The sequence below is a fragment of the Saccopteryx bilineata genome, chromosome 2, assembly GCF_036850765.1.
Source record: "Saccopteryx bilineata isolate mSacBil1 chromosome 2, mSacBil1_pri_phased_curated, whole genome shotgun sequence".
In the NCBI taxonomy this organism is placed as follows: domain Eukaryota; kingdom Metazoa; phylum Chordata; class Mammalia; order Chiroptera; family Emballonuridae; genus Saccopteryx; species Saccopteryx bilineata.
This window is the reverse complement of record NC_089491.1, coordinates 316,447,701-316,471,006: the sequence shown is the minus strand read 5'-3', so window position 1 is coordinate 316,471,006 and position 23,306 is coordinate 316,447,701. Positions and strand designations below refer to the sequence as shown.

The 23,306-nt window shown below is 41.9% G+C and overlaps 1 protein-coding gene across 1 annotated transcript; it reads left to right on the top strand.

Moving 5' to 3' along the window:
* The first annotated feature begins 5,072 nt into the window (after nucleotides 1-5,072).
* LOC136326320 (cornifin) lies at nucleotides 5,073-7,361 on the top strand. The gene is made up of 2 exons (XM_066262096.1): nucleotides 5,073-5,181; nucleotides 6,871-7,361. Exon 2 carries the CDS (start codon nucleotides 6,890-6,892, stop codon nucleotides 7,178-7,180), a length of 291 nt encoding a protein of 96 aa, XP_066118193.1. The 5' UTR covers nucleotides 5,073-5,181; nucleotides 6,871-6,889; the 3' UTR covers nucleotides 7,181-7,361.
* Nucleotides 7,362-23,306: the final 15,945 nt, after the last annotated feature.

The following is a 23,306-nucleotide window of genomic DNA, read 5'->3' as shown; positions in this document are numbered from 1 at the left end:
CGGGAACCTATGGCTCGCGAGCCAGATGTGGCTCTTTTGATGGCTGCATCTGGCTCGCAGACAAATCTTTAATAAAAAAAATAATAACGTTAAAAACATAAAACATTCTCATGTATTACAATCCATTTTCTACCGCTCATGTTCATGGTTGTGGGTGGCTGGAGCCAATCACAGCTGTCCTCCGGGACAACACTAAATTTTTATTGGATAGTGTATAATGTACACGGGTCTTTGTATGGCTCTCATGGAATTACATTTTAAAATATATGGCGTTCATGGCTCTCTCAGCCAAAAATGTTCCCACAGGTGGGACTGCTCGCCTGTGCTAACTCATGGTATAATCTGCCAGCATGTACTCTGACTGTTTAGTGGAAACAGCGAGGGGAGATAAAGGACACTCTCTCTCTCTCTCTCTCTCTCTCTCTCTCTCTCTCACACACACACACACACACACACACACACACACACACACAGCATAAAAAGGAAAACTCACAGACAATAGAAGTTTCATCTGATCTCAAGCGGAAGGAGAGGAAAGGATGAGACAAATTGCAAGACTCATACACAACATTTTAGCTCATTTATCCTAAAACTGTCTGAATCATCATCGTGTTTAATCTTTACAAAAACCCTGTAAAGTACAATCAGAAGTTCCTATTTTAAAGATGAGGATATTTAAGGCCAGAAATATTAGGTAACTTGCTCAAGGTCATCCAACTCACAAGGGCAGACCAAAGTTTTGAAAGAAGTTCTTTCTTTTCTACTTACCTCAAGCAAAGAAAACTGATTTAAATGTCTATTTATCCCTTCAGAGATTGGAAAGAAAAAAGAGGGAGGAGTGTGCTCTATTCTTAGGGAGATAGTGGCATGGAGAGGGAACCTGGTATCCCAGGTGTTGGTCTAATTCTGCTGTTAAGCACCCTCTGAAGCCTGAAGCCTTCCCCACCCCATTTGTCTCTTCCCCGCTTCAGGACACAGTGGTGGGTAGAGGCTCTCGGTGCCAGGACATCTGGTGCCCTCTCCACCTCTGTGTCCATGCTTGCAACCTTCGTGCCCCCTGCCTGCTGGGCCAACGTGCTCAGGAAATGTTTAAATCCCTGGGGCCTGGATGCTTTCTCCTTTTCCTCCTCTTTTTCATACGGGACCTTGTGTGTTACAGACTTTTTAATCCTCATGACCGGTAACAAGCAGCCAATACTATTTCTGCTCCTCACAGTGATTGGGAGGGTGAAAGTAAAACTCTTTTAATACTGCTTTCAGATGTTGCCATAGTTTAAGTACAGGCTCCTATGGTAAAATGACTGGAACAGGCATCCTGCATGACATTCGCTGCCAGTTCTGCTCCTCGGAGAAGTAAAGGAAGAAGGAGCAACCTAAGTCAGGAGGAGCCTGTTAGTGGTCAGGCGCAGGGCCAGTCTGCGCTGCTCTGTGACTACATGAACCAGGGACACGCTCAGAGCTGGTGGAGATGCCGCAGCTGGTCCAAAGGGGAGCCGGGTTCAGACTTGGGAAGAACAGTAGCCTCCTGCGAACTAAGGAGGGCTCCTGTGAAAGGCTGAGAAGCCCAAGGAGGCCTGACCTGTGGTGGCGCAGTGGATAAAGCATCGCCCTGGAATGCTGAGGTTGCCAGTTCAAAACCCTGGCCTTGCCCGGTCAAGGCACAATGGGAGTTGAAGCTTCCTGCTCCTCCCCACCTTTTCTCTCTCTCTCTCTCTCTCGCTCTCCCCTTTAAAATAAATAAATAAATAAAATTAATTAAAAAAAAAAAAGAAACCCAAGGAGGTGAACATGCCATTAGAAACCACCAGCTTTCCTCCTTTTTTATGTGGGAATTCGTAGGACTTGATTCACCAGCTAGCCCAGCCCTGCTAGTGAAACAAAGCTTATCTGAAGGAGAACAGACATAACACCTACCTCTGAGTAGGCTACAGGTAAACAAACAGGGAGATTGATCTGGGGGCTCAAGGGAAAGTTTATGAGCTGGGAGCCCGTGCAGGCAGCACAGGTCAAGGCAAGCAGGAGAGCCTGGCTGGGCAAGGTACTGAGTGAGGAGGGCACAGAGTACAGCAGCAGCAGAGCTGGGTTCAGATCCTCCAGGACTGAGACAGGCTGGTGGGGAACTGAGGAGCAGGTCCTTGCGGCTGAGAATTCTACCAGGTTCTTCCTGGTGCTCCTTGTGTCAGGGGCTCCTGAGAGGGAGTTTGGGTGAAGAGAGGGTTATGCCTGGAGCCCAGAGGGGAAGTAAATGAGGCAAGAGGCTTCGGACTCAACTGGGGCCACAGTGCTGGTGGCAGCCCGGAAGGAAGTGGGTTGTTAAACTGATGGACAGTGAAGTGGACATGTGGGGAAGGTAGCAGAAGTGCCATCTGTCCTTTGTTGTGCCCTCACTTCTTTACTCAGCTTATCCCTAATGAAGAAGGACTTCCCAGCAGTCTCTGGACCTCTTTTTACAAATAATGTTGTTCACTCATTTATTCATTTAATCATTAATTTAGTCACTCAGTCATTCTATTATAACCAGGAGGATGGATGTGGACTAATGACTGTGGGGACACAGTGGGAGACTAGTCCAGGACGGCAGTTCATGGGGGGGGTGACTCTGCAGTGAAGCCAGCAGGTGCTCCACAAATGTTTAGGTGTGTGTCTGGTGGCAGTGGAAGGGAATGAGGAGGAACTAACCACACATCAATGTTTTAAGGGTGATTGGGATTTTCCTAAGGCCACACCTAGTAACAGATTGTGTTATGTGGGCAGCTCAGAACTAGTGACTTCAGTTTTATGTTATGTTGATCAGAGGAAATTGCTGGTGGGAGGATTTAAGGAATCTCTGCTCTTATGTCCCCAGTAAAGAGAAGCCCATGGCAAAGAGAATCTTCAGGACCTGGCCATTGTGGGAGGAAGGTATATCTGAGCAGGTACTCAGAAGCTGCTCCCCTTCTGCCATCCTCAATGTCATTCCTGTCAGGGTGCCCAGGCTCTGTCACTATGCCACCTGGGACCTCCTCCAGAGTGAACAACTCTCATTCAAAACAGGCATTTTAGCCTTTTCCTTCCTCTCAGACCCTGGTCCACTGAGTGATGACAAGCTGGATTAGTGCCTTATTTCCACCTATGTTAATTCACATCACCTCCTATTTTTCACAGAACTAGAAATACCTTCTGTTTATCCCCAAAGCTACTTTAAACATTAGGCAGATTTATGACTACTTATGAGGATTCGTCCTAGCACAGATTAAGGCTTCCCTTCGGGGAAGCCTCTCGTGTCTTTCCTTCTCACACTGCTACACACACAAAGATTTCCCAGGACTACAAGTGGACTCAGCTCCACTCCAGGAAGCCTGGGCTTCCCCTTCCCACCTTAATTTTCTCTGTAGGCATGAGGAAGGATAAGACAAAAGAGAACATAAGATTTCTGTGTAGAATTTTTTTTCTTATGGGGTTTGTTGTTTGACCTTGAGTGAGTTATTCCACTTTTCATTGTCCCAGAGTCCCCAGTCATCACTTGAGAAGTATGGACTGAGACTCTTTGATATCTTTTATGCTAGTGACCCTTAATGAGATTGTGTCTTTGGTCCCAGGGAGTTCCCAGTCTGATGAGGGAAAGTGGTCTTCCTACAGAAAACTCCTTGGATGATCCATGACTGGAGTATACTAAGTGTGAGGCCAGTTGGCAATGGAGGAAGGCCACGTGAGAAACCAGACCCGGGAACTTTGGCTGAAACCACCCACACCCATGCACACCAAAAGAAACTTCCCAGGAATCCTTTGGAAAAGAGCGACTGTCTGTCAGCCAGTGAGATTTTGCCACATCATATCAACTCGCCTCACCTTGCGACCCTATAAATTACCTCCATGTGCACCCCCCCACACGCCCGTGCAACTTCTCTGGCCCCCATCTCGTGGTTCAGAGAACCTTGTCCAGGAAGTGCCCTGAATAAATCTTTTACTATTCCACACTTCGTGGCTATGCCCTTCCTTCTTCCTCCGTGGGGGGTGGGATACCTTACACTAAGGACTCGGTTATATTTGTTGAATGAATGAGAAATAAATATTTCAATGGGAATAATGTTGTTTTGAGCAGGCACAGTTCTGATGCTCAGAAAAATCTCCAGGAGATACAGAGCTGGGGTGAGGGGGCATTGCAGCCAGCAAAAGCTCCAGGTGTTGGGGTTGGAGCTGGAAGTGGGCAAGAGGCGGGGTAGTCATCACTGAGGGCTCCATGGATGGGATTGGGGTGTAGGCAGTTAGAAAAGGCTTCCAGCTTTTCAGGTGTGTGTGGGTATGTGTGCGGGTGTGGGGGAGGGTACATAATTGGGTTAGGAAGGAGGAAAGGGCCACAGCCAGAAGGCTGGGTGGAGTAGAGGGAAAGGTTATCCCAGAAGATGAATTAGCCCTTGAAAATCTCTGAAGTAGGAGAGGGGTGAAGGTGTGGTTGGTGAAAGCAAAGCAGGTTTACCCAGATTAGCAATCAGTCAGGGAGGAGTGGGATTGGGGGAGGGGGCAGTCACCATTAAGTAATTCTGAGTATGTGTAGTTTAGTGCAGTTAGAGAAAGATGGTGGAAATGGATAGAATGGTCTTGAATCTTCAGACAAGGAGTCTACATTCGGTCAATTCCATGATCTCTAGCACCTATCTACCTTCACAAAACAGGAAACTTGTGTCCACATCAGCTCCTCTTCTCCCATTCCCTTTCCTACTTGTTCATGTACCCAAATGTATTCTTTGCCACAGAGCATAAGAAACAATGATCTCAAAAGAGAGAGAGAGAGAGAAAGAGAGAGCAAAAAGATGGCAAGATCACAAAAGGACTCAGATATTCCTCCAGGGTAACTCAGAAAACCCTCCAGGAAGCCTCTGAGTCACCCCTCCCCCTAAGCAAGCTCTACACTTGGGTTGAAGGGGGAGGGTGGCAGTGGGAATTAGGCCCAGGTGACATCATTGTTAGGAAATCAGTGCCAAAAAATATCAAGTGGGTGGTTTTCATCACCAAAGCTGAGCCAATTGGTAATTGAGGGGAGTGGGGTGAATCATACTTGACAGGTAAGAAATAAAAACAGAGGGGCCTGGGGTGATTCTATTTTCTTAAGGCAGGGCTCAGTCATCTTATAAAAAGCCAGCTGGCCGTTGACTTTACATCAGACCAAAGCCACCAGAAAACCTGTTCTTCTTTGCATATCAGGTAAGTCTCTGATTGAAACAAATGTGAAATTCTTGTTTATTTTTTTCATTATTAGAAACTGGACAGAGGCAAATGTGTGAGAAGGCTGATGCAGAACATTAGAGAGTGAAACTATTGGGATATTTTTATTTTAAATTGAAGCACAGTTTAGATTTTAAGAGAATTTAGTATGTGGTTAAATCAGCCACCTTAGTGGATAGCTGTGGAACTGGTAGCCAGGGAAAGGGACAGATCTGAGCAAGATCCCACAGTAAGTTAAAAGAGGCTTACACAAGAACTCAGGCCCAGAGCACTCTCAGAAGCACCATTGTCTTCTCTGTTTATGCTACTTATTACAAAAATTTTAATTTGTTCCGTGTCAGGGTAGCTCATTTGGTTGCAACATCATCCTAATGTGCCAAGATTGTGGGTTCAATCCCTAGTCAGGGCACATACAAGAATGAATCTGTGGATGCATAGATGGGTGGAAAAACAAATTGAAGTCTCTTTCTCTCTCCTTCTTCTCTCTCTAAAATTAGTCAATAAATAAATTTAAAAATATGTTTTTAATTTGTGTGATAGACCTTTATGGAGCCTTTATTACATTTAAAGCACTATTCTAAGCATTTTGGGTAAATCATACCTGTAGGAACTTGCTCAATAAACTCACAACCTATCGGGGAAGATAATGCACATACATACATAGATGAAATACAAAGTACCTAGTGACACGTATGAAGAGAAGGGGCAGGGAAGGGCTGTGGCAGTTTTAGGGAGCAACACTCATGAAGAGATCCAAGTGATGGTACGTGATGTGAGATACGATGGAAGAGTATTTGGACAGTGGAGATGGAGAGGAAAGCATTTCAGAGGGGGTTGTGTAAGCCAAGGCCAGAGGGAGGTTGTAGGAGCTTGAATTCACAGAGTCATCCTATGTCACAAGTACACTTTGTAGTACTAAAAGTGGGTAGACTGTAGTCATTTCTAAAATGTCGCTTTCCAAAAGACATCTTATGGGTACTTGTCAATGAAGGGTGTGGCAAGTCTGGGGAAGAAAGAGAGCTGAGCAATGAATCCCACAGAAATGAAGCTAACAAATTGCCTTTAAGCTCCTTCTCTGGAAAGGTCTCAAAAGTCATCAAAGCATGTTTACTCTCAAATATAGGAGAATAGCCATGGAAGACGTGAGACTCACTCTTGTAAAGGGGCCCAAAATGAAATCTATTTGACATTGAACGTGACTTCTTCCCTCAGCAATCCCTTTTTTTTTTTTTTTTTTTTTTTTTTTTTTCCATTTTTCTGAAGCTGGAAACAGGGAGAGACAGTCTGACAGACCCCCGCATGCGCCCGACCGGGATCCACCCGGCACGCCCACCAGGGGCGACGCTCTGCCCACCAGGGGGCGATGCTCTGCCCATCCTGGGCGTCACCATGTTGCGACCAGAGCCACTCTAGCGCCTGAGGCAGAGGCCACAGAGCCATCCCCAGCGCCCGGGCCATCTTTGCTCCAATGGAGCCTTGGCTGCGGGAGGGGAAGAGAGAGACAGAGAGGAAAGCGCAGCGGAGGGGTGGAGAAGCAAATGGGTGCTTCTCCTGTGTGCCCTGGCCGGGAATCAAACCCGGGTCCTCCGCACGCTAGGCCGACGCTCTACCGCTGAGCCAACCGGCCAGGGCAGCAATCCCTTTTTAAACCATCTGTTTTGTCTCCAGGTCCAGCCTTCTTTGAAGCATGAGTTCTCACCAGCAGAAGCAGCCCTGCAACCCCCCACCTCAGCTTCAGCAGCAGCAGGTGAAACAGCCCTGCCAACCTCCACCCCAGGAACCATGTGTCCCCAAAACCAAGGAGCCCTGCCACCCCAAGGTTCCTGAGCCCTGCCACCCCAAGGTTCCTGAGCCCTGCCACCCCAAGGTTCCAGAGCCATGCCACCCCAAGGTTCCTGAGCCCTGCCACCCCAAAGTTCCAGAGCCATGTCCCTCGACAGTTGTTCCAGCACCAGTTCAGCAAACCAAGCAGAAGTAGTGCGGTCCACAGCCGTGCCCTTGAGGAACCAACCACTCAGTGCTGAATCCCCTCTCCTACACTGCTTTTCTGTCTCACTTAAATTACCATGCTCTCACCCTGAGTCATAACCCCTCCCTCTTTGTACCCTCAATAAAGATGTCCCTCACACTCATTCTGAGGGTTCTTGAGCCCCTGAAAAGGCTGAAATTCTCACTGGCTGAGCTAGTATCCTTGCTGCTCAGGGCTCGTCTGAAGAGTGATTTTGGGAGGGATCAAGTGACTCTCTCCTGTTCTACCCCCATTACATTATTTTTAATTCCATAGCTGGCTATGTGTGTGCTTGGCTTTCTTCACTGTTCTCTCAACATGAAGCAGGAATTGCATACAACAGGGCTGATGAAGGCTCGTGACACTGAGAATGTGTGATTATGTACATGTGACTCTTCTACTCACCGGATGTTCCTGGCATGCCAATAAGAGAGGGGTCAAGGCCACCCAGAGCCTGCTACTTTGGGCAGCCTCAGCCCAAGCAGGGCTTTCTTCTTGCCCCTGGGTGAGTCATACCTAAATGGAGACGGTCCCTGCTTCAAGCCATCTTTCTAATTCTTATTCTGTTTAGTTTATTCCATTATTTAATATCATTATAATTCCAAAGAAATAGTACTTGTACATATTCCAACATGAATATATGTTCTTCATTCATTCTCCCTTCTTGATGCCTCAACACACGGAAGTCAAGCACTTAAACACTCATACTCAGATACAAATATATACACACATCCACAAACATACCAACCCACACCCTCACCACAGAGAAACACACACAGGTCAACTCCTACACACACACACATGAACACACACAAATCCCCCAAATCACACAACACAAATACACATACATGCTGACTTAACCACCTTATCTTTCACTGAGTGCCTAATACAAAGACATCCATGCTGTAGGCGAGTAGACTCCACAGTGCCTGCCCTAGGAGGAGCCTAAAGGGGTGATCTTTACACCCTTTCCCATATAAACTTATACTAACACAGAAAAACATGAACACAATATTCTCTATCTGTCTCTTTATCTCCCTCCCTCTCTCTCTCCACACACACACACACACACACACACACACACACACACACACACATATGGTACCTCTCAGAGCAGAACATAAAAGCAAAAGCATCAAAAAAGAAAGAAACGTTTAGGTAGGTTTCAGAGGAGAGGTTAATATAGATAAGACAAAAGGTCAGCATAATGTTGAGGGGAAGCAGGTCATTAAGATATAAAACATTAGAATGAAAGAAGACTTAAACAGCCTCTTTCCACAGCTGTCCACTGAAGTGGCTGATTTAACCACCTACTAAGTTCTCTTCAAATCCAAACTGTGCTTTAACTTAAAATAAAAATATTTCAATAGTTTCACTCTCTAATACTCTGCATCAGCCCTCTTACACATTTGTCTCTGCCCAGTTTCTAATAATGAAAAAACATTGACAAGCTGATATCAAGGTCAACAGTTAGGACCTGCTTGACGCACAAGCACTCAGATAGGTGTGGGAAGAATGCCAGAGAAATTTAGAAACTATAAAACAAAAGTATTCAACACAGCTTCACAAGTTGATGAGCCATTGTTACACTGGCAAGACAGAATGGTGTCACGTGGGTCTGTCAAGTTTGCACACATTCAGGAAATTTCAAATTACTACACATTGACATGCTGGAAAATGTCACTAATGTCTACAGGAGCAGTCACCTTTAAAGAGGTTGACCACAACTGGGGACACTAACTGGTGGTGCACAGCTGGAAGTGTGTAAAGTCTAGGGACTATCTTAGCAGGAGTTGAGCAAAATGAATCAAAGTTCTTAAACATTTGCATACCCTCTGAATTTATTCCACAAGGAAATATGCATTTATGTATGCAAGATTTATTAATAAGGAAAAAATCACTTCAACATTATATAATAACCAAAATAAAAGATGGGAGGGAGACAACATAAATTCCCTAAGAGAAAAAAATTGACTAAACAAGTTATCGTTACTGTATATCTATGTCATAGAATATACTGAAATTTATATATATATTTAGCCTGACCAGGTGATGGTCCAGTGGATAGAGCATTGGACTGGGATGTGGAGGACCGAGGTTCGAGACCCTGAGGTTGCCAGCTTGAGCACGGGCTCATTTGGTTTGAGCAAAACTCACCAGCTTGGACCCAAGGTCACTGGCTCGAGCAAGGGATTACTCAGTCTACTGAAGGCCCACAGTCAAGGCACATATGAGAAAGCAATCAATGAACAACTAAGGCAGGGGTAGTCAACATTTTTATACTTACCGCTCACTTTTGTATCTCTGTTAGTAGTAAAATTTTCTAACTGCCCACCGGTTCCACAGTAATGGTGATTTATAAAGTAGGAAACTTTACTTTATAAAATTTATAAAGCAGAATTACAGCAAGTTAAAGCATATAATAATAATTACTCACCAAGTACTTTATGTAAATTTTTTGCTAAGTTTGGCAGAATAAATCTTTATAAAACAACTTACTATAGTTAAATCTTTTTATTTATACTTTGGTTGCTACACTACTGCCCACCATAAAAGCTGGAACTCCCACTGTTGGGTGGTAGGGACCAGGTTGACTACCACTGAACTAAGGTGTCACAATGAAAAACTGATGATTAATGCTTCTCATCTCTTTTCATTCCCGTCTGTCTGTCCCTATCTATACCTTTCTCTGACTCTCTCTCTGTCTCTGAAAAAAAAAAAAAAAAAATATATATATATATATATATATTTTTTTTTTTTGCCACAAAAAAAGAGTTCAGATAATATCAAGATTATATAAAATGTCATGGCACCTAACACATAATTACATAATTATATTTTGTTAAAATGTATTCATAAATCTTTTAAAACCTGGCAGTAAGATCAGCAGCTAATGGCAATGGAGTAGGGGGACGTTCAATTTCCACCTTCCAGAACCAAAGTGGATTAAAATTTAATTTTAAGAACAATCATCTGGAAAAAACAACTTTGGGCTAAACCAAGAGGAATCTATAACCAAAATCACCAAACAAGCCACACTGAAACTGGTAGGAAAAGCAGAAATGTGGACAGGACTGCCCAGCTCCTGGGAGTGAGCGGTGGCCCGGAGGGACTCATTTGGTGGTGGGGTTTTACCAGAGAGGGGAGGGTCCTAGACTCCAGGACCAAAGCCCCAGCCTGCAGCCCCAGAGCCTAGAAGAAGCATACAGACAGTATTTAGCTGCAAAACAAGTCAGGATACTGTTTTCAAGGAAGAGACAGATTTCTCAGACCCAGGATTTGTCTTAAAGGGACTGCGCTAAAAACCTCTTTAACAACCACTCACCCAGGGCTCCAAGGGATGGGGAGAGCTGAGAGGACCAGAGTAGTGTAATCTAGGAGGCATAGGGACAGCCACCCTAACCCCTGGGCTGAGTCACTACCCAAATATAAAGTGAATATTTTTCCTAAAACCAGCAATATCAGCAAAGGGAAGCAGGTCACCAGCCAAATGGAGGCTCTCCTGTTACAGTCAGAGCAGAGTCACTTAGAAGCAGGGAGCCTGTCAAAGATACAGTATTGAGTGCTGAGATCTGAGCTACAATGCCACCTCCACACTGCTGAGTGCTCGCAGAGGACAGGGTGTGGCGGGATGCAGGAGTATGGTCCCATCTAAGGGGGAGGAAGCCAGGAGCCGGCCACAGCTGTGACCCAAGTGCATGAATGCAGTCCCGCCCACAGGGGCAAGGCGGAAGCCAGGGGCCAGCCAAGACTTGCATCTCAGATATGTGAGTGCAGTCTCACCTGTGGGGGCAGAGTGGAGGCCAGGGACCAGCCAGGTCTATTTCTTGCAGACCAGGCACACGCATGCAGTCTCACCCGTGGAGCCGAGGTGGAAGCTGCAGAGACTGCAGCAGTGAGCAATGCCTGCACACCAGAGGCAACAGCAGTGGTGGTGGCAAGCCTGCAGACAGACAGCACCTTAGGAACACAAAGGCCACACACATTGGACTCCTGTGGCCACACCCTTCTGAGGGCTGAAAAGAAACAAAAATATAAAATAAAATAAAATTTAATTTAATTTTAAAAAGTTGGATAGAATGACACCTGAGACTAAAGGGCAAGCCACATCCAATACCTTAACCAACCCTTGATTTATAGTACTGAGCCCAACAAGTAGCCACCAATAAGAGATGGCAGAAAGTGATCTCAGGGTAACCTGAACATTTAAATGAACATCCTCCAGGCCAAAAGTAGATAAAAGCCAGCATAAGTTGATATTAACAATGGCACCTGGGCTCAGCAGAGGCAGCTACAGGATCTCAATCACCTGTTGCTCCAAAACAATAGATAAGGGCCAGTCATAAGCAGTGACCCCCACTGGTCTGCACCAGGCTCCAGTCAAGAAAGTCCAGGGAGGGCACATCCAGAAGACAGATACAGAGAGCATCAGTTCAGGACCTAACAACCCTTAATGAAGGGTATCTTAATGAAGGGCTCATCACACCTGACCCAGTTAAGATATAGAAAAGAGGAAAGAGGCTCTACTAGTTAGGGAGATTACAACTTGAATAAGCCTGCAAACCACAAATAGAAACAATGGGAAGACAGAGAAATGTAAGCCATATAAATCAACAAGAAAAATCTCCAGAAAAAGATCTGGATGAAATAGAAATAATCAAATTACCAGGTACAGAGTTAAAAATAATAATTGTTAGAATGATTAAGGATCTCAAAGTTACAATGGATGGATTTAATGAACACCTAAATAAAAAAATTGTAAGCATCAAAAAGGACACTGAAATAATAAGAAAAAAACAGACAGAAATGACAAACACAAGAAATGAAGACCTCACTAGAAGGAATGAGAGCAGGTTGGATGAAGCAGAGGATTAAATCAGCGACTTAGAGGACAAAATAAGCAAAAGCATGGAAGCAAAAGAGCAAAAAAAAAAGAGGATCAAAAAGTATGAGGAAACTCCAAGAGAGCTTGTGACAACATGAAGAGAAACAATATCTGCATAATAGGGGTTCCAGAAGGAAAAGAGAATGAACAAGGCCTAGAGAACCTGATTGAAGAAATTATAGCTAAAAATTTTCCTAAAATGATGCAGGAAAGAATCACAAAGGTTCAAAAAGCAGAGAGAATCCCATTAAAAAAGAACCCAAAGAGACCTACAACAAGATACATCATAATCAAAATACAAAAGCTAAAAAATAAAGAAAGAATACTAAAATCTGCAAGAGAAAAACAATCAATCAACTACAAAGGACCCCCATAAGGATGACATCCAACCTTTCAACAGAAACACATGAGGCCAGAAGGGAATGGCAAGAAATAGTTAAAGTAATGCAGAACAAGAACCTACAACCAAGACTTCTTTATCCAACAAGGCTATCATTTAAAATTGAAAAAGAAATAAAAAGCTTCCCAGACAAAAAAAAAACTCAAGGAATTCATCACAACCAAACCAATGCTGAAAGAAATGTTAACGGACCTGCTATAGACAGAACAAAGGTGGAGGAAATTTAGTAAAAGAGAAATGTAGATTTAAAGAAAAAAATTGCAATAAACAACTACATATCAATAATAACCTTAAATGTAAATGGATTAAATGCTCCAATCAAAAGGCATCATACAGTAGCTGAATGGATAAGAAAAAGGACTCGTGCATATGTTGTCTACAGGTGACTCACCTCAAAACAAAAGATACACATAGATTAAAAGTAAAAGAAAGAAAAAATATATTTCATGCAAATGGAAATGGAAAAAAAAGCTGAGGTAGCAATACTTATATCTGACAAAATAGACTTTAAAACAAAAGCTATAGTAAGAGATAAAGAAGGGCAGTACATAATAATAAAGGGAGCAATCCAACAGGAAGAGATAACCATTATAAATATCTATGCATCTAATATAGGAGCACCTAAATATATAAAGAAGACTTTGATGGACATAAAGGGAGAGATCAACAGCAATACAATAATAGTAGGGGATTTGAATACCCCACTAACATCACTGGATAGATCCTCAAGAAATGAAATTAACAAAGAAACAGCAGAATTAATGGACACACTAGATCAATTGGATTTAATAGATATTTTCAGAACCTTTCACCCTAAAGCAGCAGAATATACATTTTTTTCAAATGCTCATGGCACATTCTCTAAGATAGACCACATGTTAGGACACAAAAGTAGTCTCAACAAATTCAAGAAGATTTAAATCATCTTCTCTAACCACAATAGCATGAAACTAGAAATCAACCACAATAGAAAAACTGAAAAATACTCAAACACTTGAAAACTAAACAGCATGTTATTAAATAACGAATGGGTTAACAATGAGATCAAGGAAGAAATCAAAAATTTCCTTGAAACAAATGAAAATGAACATATAAAAACTGAAAATTTATGGGACACACCTAAAGCAGTTGTGAGAAGGAAGTTCATAGCATTACAGACATACCTTAAGAAGCTAGAAAAAGCTCAAATAAAATCCTTAAGCCTGCAACTAAAAGAACTAGGAAAAGAACAGCAAGTAAAGCCCAGAGGAAGTAGAAGGAAGAAAATAATAAAGATCAGAGCAGAAATAAATAACATAGAGGCTAAAAGAACAATACAGAGGATCAATGAAACTAAGAGCTGGTTCTTTGACAAGGTAAACAAGATTGATGAGCCTTCAACCAGACTCACCAAGAAAAAAAGAGAGAGAACTCAAATAAATAAAATTAGAAATGAGAGTGGAGAAGTAACACCTGACACAGCAGATATACAAAGGGTTGTAAGAAAATACCATGAAGAGCTATATGTCAAAAAATTAGACAACCTAGTTAAAATGGACAAATTCCTTGAAAAATATAATCTTCAAACATCATTCTGGAAGAATCAGAAAACCTAAACAGACCAATTATAACAAATAAGATCGAAACAGTTATCTAAAAACTCCCAACAAACAAAAGCCCTGGGCCAGATGGCTTCTCAGGTGAATTCTACCAAACATTCAAAGAGGAACTAACTCCTATCCTTCTCAAGATATTTCAAAAAATTCAAGAAGAGGGAAGACTTTCAAGCTCCTTTTATGAGGCAAGCATAATTCTGATTCCAAAATCAGGTAAATATTATACAACACAAAGAAAGGAAACTATAGGCCAGTATCATTGATGAATTTAGATGCTAAAATTCTCAACAAAATATTAGCAAACTTGATCCAGCAATATATGAAAGAAATAGTACATCATGATCAAGTGAGGTTTATTCTGTAGAGGTAAGGCTGGTACAATATTCACAAATCAATCAATGTGAATTGTCACATAAACAAAAGGAAGGAGAAATACCACATAATAATATCAATAGAGGCCCTGGCTGGCTGGCTCAGATGTAGAGTGTCGGCCTGGTGTGCGGAAGTCCCGGGTTCGATTCCTGGCCAGGGCACACAGGAGAGGCACCCATCTGCTTCTCCACCCCTACCCCTCTCCTTCCTCTCTGTCTCTCTCTTCCCCTCCCACAGCCGAGGCTCCATTGGAGCAAAAGATGGCCCGGGTGCTGGGGATGGCTCCTTGGCCTCTGCCCCAGGCGCTACAGTGGCTCTGGTCACGACAGAGCAATGCCCCAGGTGGGCAGAGCATCGCCCCCTGGTGGGCATGCCGGGTGGATCCCAGTCGGGTGCATGCGGGAGTCTGTCTGACTGCCTCCCCGTTTCCAGCTTCAGAAAAAAAATAAATAAATAAAAAAATAATATCAATAGATGCAGAAAAAAACGTGATAAAATTTAGCACCCATTTATGATCAAAACTCTCAGCAAAGTGGGAATACAGGGAACATACCTCAATATGATAAAGGCCATCTATGACAAACCCACAGCCAGCATCATACTCAATGGACAAAAGTTAAAAGCAATCCCCTTAAGATAAGGAACAAAGCAGGATTGCCCCCTTTCACCACTCTTATTCAACATAGTTCTGGAAGTCCTAGCCATAGCAATCAGACAAGAAGAAGAAATAAAAGGCATCCAAATCAGAAAAGAAGAAGTAAAACTATAATTATTTGCTAAGGATATGATACTTTACATAGAAAACCCTAAAGTCACAGTCAAAAAACTAGTGGACCTGATAAATGAATTCAGCAAGGTGACAGGACATAAAATTAATACTCAGAAATCAGAGGCATTTTTATACACCAACAATGAACTGTCTGAAAGAGAAATTAAGGAAACAATCCCCTTCACTATTGCAACAATAACAACAAAAATAAAGTACATAGGAGTAGATTTAACCAAGGAGTTTAAAGACTTGTACTCAGAAAATTTTAAAACATTGATAAAAGAAATCAAGGAAGATACAAACAAGTGGAAGCATATACCATGCTCATGGTTAGGAAGAATAAACATCATTTAAATGTCTATATTACCCAAAGCAATTTATAAATTTAATGAAATTTCTATTAAAATGCCAATAACATACTTCAGACATATAGAACAAATATTCCAAAACTTCATATGGAACTAAAAAATAACACCAAGAGCCTCAGCAATCTTGAAAAAGAAGAATAAAGTGGGAGGTATCACACTTACTTATATTAAGTTATACTACAAGATGATTGTACTCAAAACAGCTTTGTACTGGCATAAGAACAGGCATATAGATCAATGGAACAGAATAGAGAACCCAGAAATAAACCAGCACCTTTATAGACAATTGATATTTGACAAAGGAGGTAATATCCTACAATGAAGTAAAGACAGTCTCTTTAACAAATGATGTTGGGAAAACTGGACAGGTACCTGCAAAAAAAAATAAAACTAGACCACCAACTTATACCATTCACAAAAATAAACTAAAAATGGATAAAAGTCTTTTTTTTTTCAGAGACAGAGAGAGAGTCAGAGATAGGGACAGACAGACAGAAACAGAAAGAGATGAGAAGCATCAATCATCAGTTTTTCATTGTGACACCTTAGTTGTTCATTGATTCTTTCTCATTTGTGCCTTGACCATGGGCCTCAGCAGACTGAGCAACCCCTTGCTCGAGCCAGCGACCTTGGGTCCAAGCTGGTGAGCTTTACTCAAACCAGATGAGCCCGCACTCAAGCTGGCAACCTCAGGGTCTTGAACCTGAGTCCTCCGCATCCCAGTTGGATGCTCTATCCACTGTGCCACTGCCTGGCCAGGCAGATAAAAGTCTTAAATGTAATCGTGAAAATATAAGCATCCTAGAAGAAAACATAGGCAATAAGCTCTCTGACATCACTCACAGCAATATATTTGCTAATTTATCTTCACGGGCAAGGGAAATAAAGGACAGGATAAACAAATGGGACTATATCAAACTAAAAAGCCTTTGCACAGCTAAAGACAATATGAACAAAACAAAAAGACAAACCACACAATGGGAGAACATATTCTACAATACACCTCATAAGGGGCTAATAACCAAAATTTATAAAGAACTTGTAAAACTCAACACCAGAAAGATAAACAATTCAATCAAAAAATGGATATAAGAAATGAATAGACACTTCTCCAAAGAGGACATACAGATGTCCAATAGGCAGATAAAAAAAAATGCTCAACATCAGTAACCATTAGAGAAATGCAAATTAAATCCACAATGAGATACCACCTCACACCAGTCAGAATGGTGCTCATCAACAAAACAACACAGAATAAGTGCTGGTGAGGATATGGAGAGAAGGGAACCCTCCTGCATTGCTGGTGGGAATGCAGACTGGTGCAGCCACTGTAGAAAACAGTATGGAGATTCCTCAAAAAATTAAAAATAGAACTGCTTTTTTGAGCCAGCCATCCCACTTTTAGGAATATATCCCAAGAACACCACATCAATGATTCAAAAGAAGAAATGCACCCTCATGATTATGGCAGCATTGTTTACAATAGCCAAGATATGGAAACAACCCAAATGCCCATCAGTGAACAAGTGTATTAAAAGCAATGATACATATACATAACGGAATACTATGGGGCCATGAAAAAAAAAAGGAAATCTTACATTTTGCGACAACATGGATGGACCTGGAAACTATTATGTTAAGTGAAATAAGCCAGGCAGAGAAAGAAAAATATCATATGACCTTACTCATTTGAGGAATCCAATGAACAATGTGAACTGTGTTACGGAATAAAGACAGAGGTGGGATCAAAGGGATCAGAGGGAAAGCGGACAGAGGGAAAGGGGATGATAGGATAGGATTAGAGAAGGGAAAGAGGTTTGTGAAATAATGCACACATAACAACGTTATAGAGAGCAGAAACGTTAATCCTGGAGGGAAAGGGGGAGGGCATCATGGGGAGGGTGGAAAGGGTGATGTTGTAGGGAACATGGCGGAGGGGGTATACATTCGGGGGGACACTAGAATCTATGTAAACACAATAAATTAAAATTAAAAAAATAAACAAAACCTGGCAGTAAATACAGCAAACATAAGCAGTGGCTGTTTTTGGCTGGAGAGTAAAAGGTATTAATTATTTTATTTTTTAATATACCTATATGATAAACATTTTTTATACCATAATTTAAAAGTCCTCTTATTTATAACACTTCTATTACATGTTTAAAAAAGTAAATAAAGCGGTCTAAGATGTTAATGAGCTAGAGGAAACAATTTTTTTCCAGAACCTTCCTGAAGTCCTGCAGCCGTTTCCAGGCCAGCAGCCTAAAAGGGAGGGAGAGTGGGGCATGGCTAAGTCTTTTTTGAAAAAAATGATATTTCATATAAATCCCAGTGCAACTCTAAATCTTTTGTGAAAAATCCCCCAGAACGCCACTCCCTCCACCCCACCCACAACCAAGGACTCAGTCCTGCCCACTGCCTCTGAACCTGTGACCACAGTTACCTGGCAGAGGTGAAGCTCTCTGTCCTGGTTCTGTCCAAGCTCCTCCTCCTCCCTCAGCCTCCTTCCTCTCCAGTAAGCACAATGCCATTCACCCAGCCAACAGTAGAGAGTAGAATATTGCTTCTGTGTGAGGAACATGAGGGACAGACTACAGACAGGTGGTAAGCTGCATGTTTCCAGCTTGCATGCAGAGGTCACCCATGCAGGTGAAGAAATGCTCATTTGGCTCTCTCCATGGGTAGATCTTGGTTTTCTCTGTTCCGGCAGCACCGTGAATCTCCATGGGTGCTGAAGAAGACAGAAGCTAGTATCTGATTTAGATGAGAACTGTTCATTGAGGGAGTTCCCAGTGGGCTGCAGGCTGTTTCCTCCTGTTTCTGACTCAGAAGAGATTTTTTTGGGCATCGATGTCAACCACTGTCCCAACCAACATCTCCCTAGGCAAAGTACTTGCTTGCTTCTCATCCCTGTTGCTCTCCCGTGCCTCTTTGCCTCCTGTCTCTTTTCTGCTGTATGTTCAGCGCCCCACACACACCCCTGCCACCTCCATACCTGTGCAGAACCAAGTGCTTGATAAAGGGTAGGAATATAGCTGATGTTTGCTGAGACATTGAGTGGTCTATACCTTCGTTAAATAATGCTTTGGATTTGAAGGAAAATTCTAATCTAAGCCTCACTCTTGGAACACAAAGTTACAATTTTTGCTTAAAAGTTTGCATTTTATCATTAGCAATAAATTCTGTTCAGTTTTCTATTGTTATATAATGAATTACCACAAACTTAGTGTCTTAAAACAACATATATTTATTATCTCATAGTTTACATGGGTTTAAGAGTGTGAGATTCCTACATTTAAATTTAAATAGACACATATGGCTAGTGGCTACTCTACTGTACTCTATTGGACAGCCTAGTTTCAGAGCTTCCAAAGTCAATTACAAGTTTCTTACACTATTGCATCAGTGATTTCTCTGACCAAGAGAAACACAATGTGTTTCTCTTTCTGTATATCAAATGGAGCATGTGTTTTATGACATGTGCTAAGCTAGCTTCACCCTAAACAGCCTTATGTGCAACTGATTTCTTCAGGAATATAATCTCAGGGAGGATGAATATGGGATAAAGGAGGAGTAAAACTAGGCAAAAAGAAACATCAATACATTACAAAGAATATATTACAAAGTAGGCAACCACCAGGGTCATTTCCCTGATAACACTTTTGTTTTGCATTTCCCTGATAATCCTGATGACTATTTTTTCATATACCTGGTGGTCATTTGTAATTCTTCTTTGGAGAAATGTCTACGAACTGAAGCCCTTTGCTTTTTTCCAATCAAGATTTTTTTTCTTTTTTTTTTCTTTTTTTTTTAAATTATTGAATTATAAGAGTTTCATATATATTTTGGAAATTAACCCCTTATCAAAATACAAATATTTTCTCCTAGTCTGTAGGTTGCTTTTTCACTCTGCTTATTATTTTCTTTTCTGTACAGAAACACTTTAGTTTGGTATAATCTCACTTGGCTACTTTTGTTTTTGTACCAGTGCTTTGGTTTCATATCTACAAAATCATTGTCAAGACTAATATTATAAAATTTTTTCCTTATCTATTTTTGGAGTTTCAATTTTCAGTTCTTATGTTTAAGTCTTTAATCCATTTTGAGCTGATTTTTGTATATGGTGAATGGCAGAGGTCCAATACCTTTTTTTTTTCTTTTTCTGTTTTGCATATTGGATATCCAATTTTCCCAACATCATTTGTTGAAGAGACTATTCTTTCCCCATGATGTGTTCTTAGCATCCTTGTCAAAGATTAGTTGATTGTATATGTATGGATTTATTTATAGGCTCTTTATTCTGTTCCATGGTCTATATGTCTATATACAAGTACCACACTGTTTTAATTATTATAGCTTTATAATACAATTTGAAATTAGGATATATAACTCCAGCTTTATTCCACTTTCTCAAGATTGTTTTTGTTAGAAAGCCAACTAAATGGGAAATGATATTTTCAAACAACAGCTCAGATAAGGGCTTAATATCCAAAATATACAAAGAACTCATAAAACTCAACAACAAACAAACAAACAATCCAATAAAAAAATGGGAAGAGGATATGAATAGACACTTCTCCCAGGAAGAAATACAAATGGCCAACAGATATATGAAAAGATGCTCATCTTCTTTAGCTATTAGAGAAATGCAAATCAAAACGGCAATGAGATACCACCTCACACCTGTTCGATTAGCTGTTATTAGCAAGTCAGGTAATAGCAAATGTTGGAGAGGCTGTGGAGAAAAAGGAACCCTCATCCACTGTTGGTGGGAATGTAAAGTAGTACAACCATTATGGAAGAAAGTATGGTGGTTCCTCAAAAAACTGAAAATAGAACTACCTTATGACCCAGCAATCCCTCTACTGGGTATATATCCCCAAAACTCAGAAACATTGATACGTAAAGACACATGCAGCCCCATGTTTATTGCAGCATTGTTCACAGTGGCCAGGACATGGAAACAACCAAAAAGCCCATCAATAGATGACTGGATAAAGAAGATGTGGCACATATACACTATGGAATACTACTCAGCCATAAGAAATGATGACATCGGAACATTTACAGCAAAATGGTGGGATCTTGATAACATGATACTAAGCGAAATAAGTAAATCAGAAAAAAACAGGAACTGTATTATTCCATACGTAGGTGGGACATAATAGTGAAACTAAGAGACATTGATAAGAGTGTGGTGGTTACGGGGGGGAGGGGGGAATGGGGGAGGGAAAGGGGGAGGGGGAGGGGCACAGAGAGAACAAGATAGAGGGTGACGGAGGACAATCTGACTTTGGGTGGTGGGTATGCAACATAATTGAACGACAAGATAACCTGGACTTGTTATCTTTGAATATATGTATCCTGATTTATTGATGTCACCCCATTAAAAAAATAAAATTATAAAAAAAAAAAATGAAAAAAAAAAAGATTGTTTTTGTTAGCCTGGGTCTTCGTGGTTCCAAATGGTAATTCTTTTTCTAAAAAAATGGATAAGTATTGATAAGGTTATGGAGAAATTGGAACCCTTGTACACTGTTGATGAGAATGTAAAATGGTGTAGCAGCTGTAAAAAAAGGATAGCGATTCCTCAAAAAGTTAAAACTAGAACTACAGTAAAATCTAGCATTCCTACTTTTGGGTATATATACAAAAGAATTAAGATTAACACCTCTGAGAAATACCTGTATGTTTGTGTTCATTGCACCACTATTCACAATAGCCAAGATGTGGAAACAACATAAGTATCCATCAACAGATAAATGGACAGAGAAAATATTATATATGCACACAATGAATACTATTTAGTCTCTAAAAAAGAAGGGAATCCTGCCATTTGCAACTACATGGGCTGACCCTATCCCTATCCATCTACCCTGCAGGGGCCAGAGGAGAGGGGCCAGGGGAGATCAGCCAGAAACCACTGGCAGGGCTGGCTCTGCCCCCTGGATGAATCCTCTGGCTGGATACCAACAACCCCCTCTGTTTACGTCTTAATGGTTTCACACCTTCTTGAATTCTCTCTTCAGCTTCTTTTCAACTTTCCCTGGCAGTACTTGCTGACTATCACTCTGGTGCCTGTATTTAGCCTTAGATGGAGTTTACCATTCACTTTGGGCTGCATTCACAAGAAACCAGACTCTGGGAATACCCAGGTTTGTCTCCAGGGATCACTACCAGGCTCACACGTCCACTGTGTACACTTCCACCAGTGCCTTAAAAATTTACACAGACATATGCTGGAACCTAGGGTTAATAAAATAAAGAGTCTAAAAAATATCTGAGCATGGTCCATATAGCTATGACAAAAGATCAAGACCCAGAAAATGTGGAGTGTTTAAAGGTACCCAGTATCATCCACATTCAGGTCTCAAGCAATATGGGAAAAGTAGCAGCCTCTTGACATCAGGAAAGAAGCCAAGGAAGATCAAGGCACCTCTGGGAGTAGGTCTGTCTATTAGAAGTGGTGTGATTCATGCCCTGTATTCAGAGTTAGTTTCCTTAGTGCATGCGCACTAGTGAACAAACCAAGCTTCTCTGAAAAATAGAAAGAGCCTTCGCACTCAGACATTGAGCATGCTTGTCTGAACAACAACAACAAAAAAACAACAGGGTCAGGTAAAATTAGAAGTCCTAGTGTTTGGTGCTAGAGAGCCAGCCTTCCTTCCTTCCTTCCTTCCTTCCTTCCTTCCTTCCTTCCTTCCTTCCTTCCTTCCTTCCTTCCTTTGTTTTAAGTGAGAGGAGGGGAGATAGTGAGACAGACTTCCACATGCACCCTGATCAAGATCCAGCCAGTCACCTCCTCTGTGATGAATTCTAGAACTGAGCTATCCTCAGCATCTGAGGTAGGCTCTGTGACCAAACGAGCTATCCTCAGCAGCCCCAGGCCAAGCTGAAATCAGTCAAGACACTGACTGACTGGGGGAGAAGAAGAGGGAGAGAAGGGAGAGAGGAGCAGATAGTTGCTTCTCTTGTGTGCCGTGACTGGGGATTGAACCTGGGACTCTGCACACTGGGGCTCCATCCACTGAGCCATCACCTAGGGCCCATAAAGGCTTTGAAAAGAGTGAACAAGATATCAGGACAGGGCAGGGGAAACCCACTCAGGAAAGAAACACAGTAAATGAGAAAGGAATTTCTTCTAGAACCAAAGCCTAGAATCAAGATAGGTCACAATAAAAGACCCATATTTGTGCAGAAGAGCAGGAACCTCTAGAGCAGGGGTCCCCAAACATTTTACACAGGGGGCCAGTTCACTGTCCCTCAGACCATTGGAGGGCCAGTCTATAAAAAAAACTATGAACAAATCCCTATGCACACTACACAGATCTTATTTTAAAGTAAAAAAAAAACAAAACAGGAACAAATACAATATTTAAAATAAAGAACAAGTAAATTTAAATCAACCAACTGACCAGTATTTCAGTGGGAACTATGCTCCTCTCACTGACCACCAATGAAAGAGGTGCCCCTTCCGGAAGTGCGGCGGGGGCCGGATAAATGGCCTCAGGGGGCCGCATGTGGCCCGTGGGCTGTAGTTTGGGGACCCCTGCTCTAGAGAGAAGAATCTCAGGTGGAGTAGCACAGTCTGGTCAACACTCTCTGTGTCAGGGGCTCCTGAGAGATTGTTTTGAAGAGGAGAGGGACCTGAATCCAACCTGAGAGAAGAGCTAATGTGATACCCAGAAGTAGAGCTTAGGTATGAAG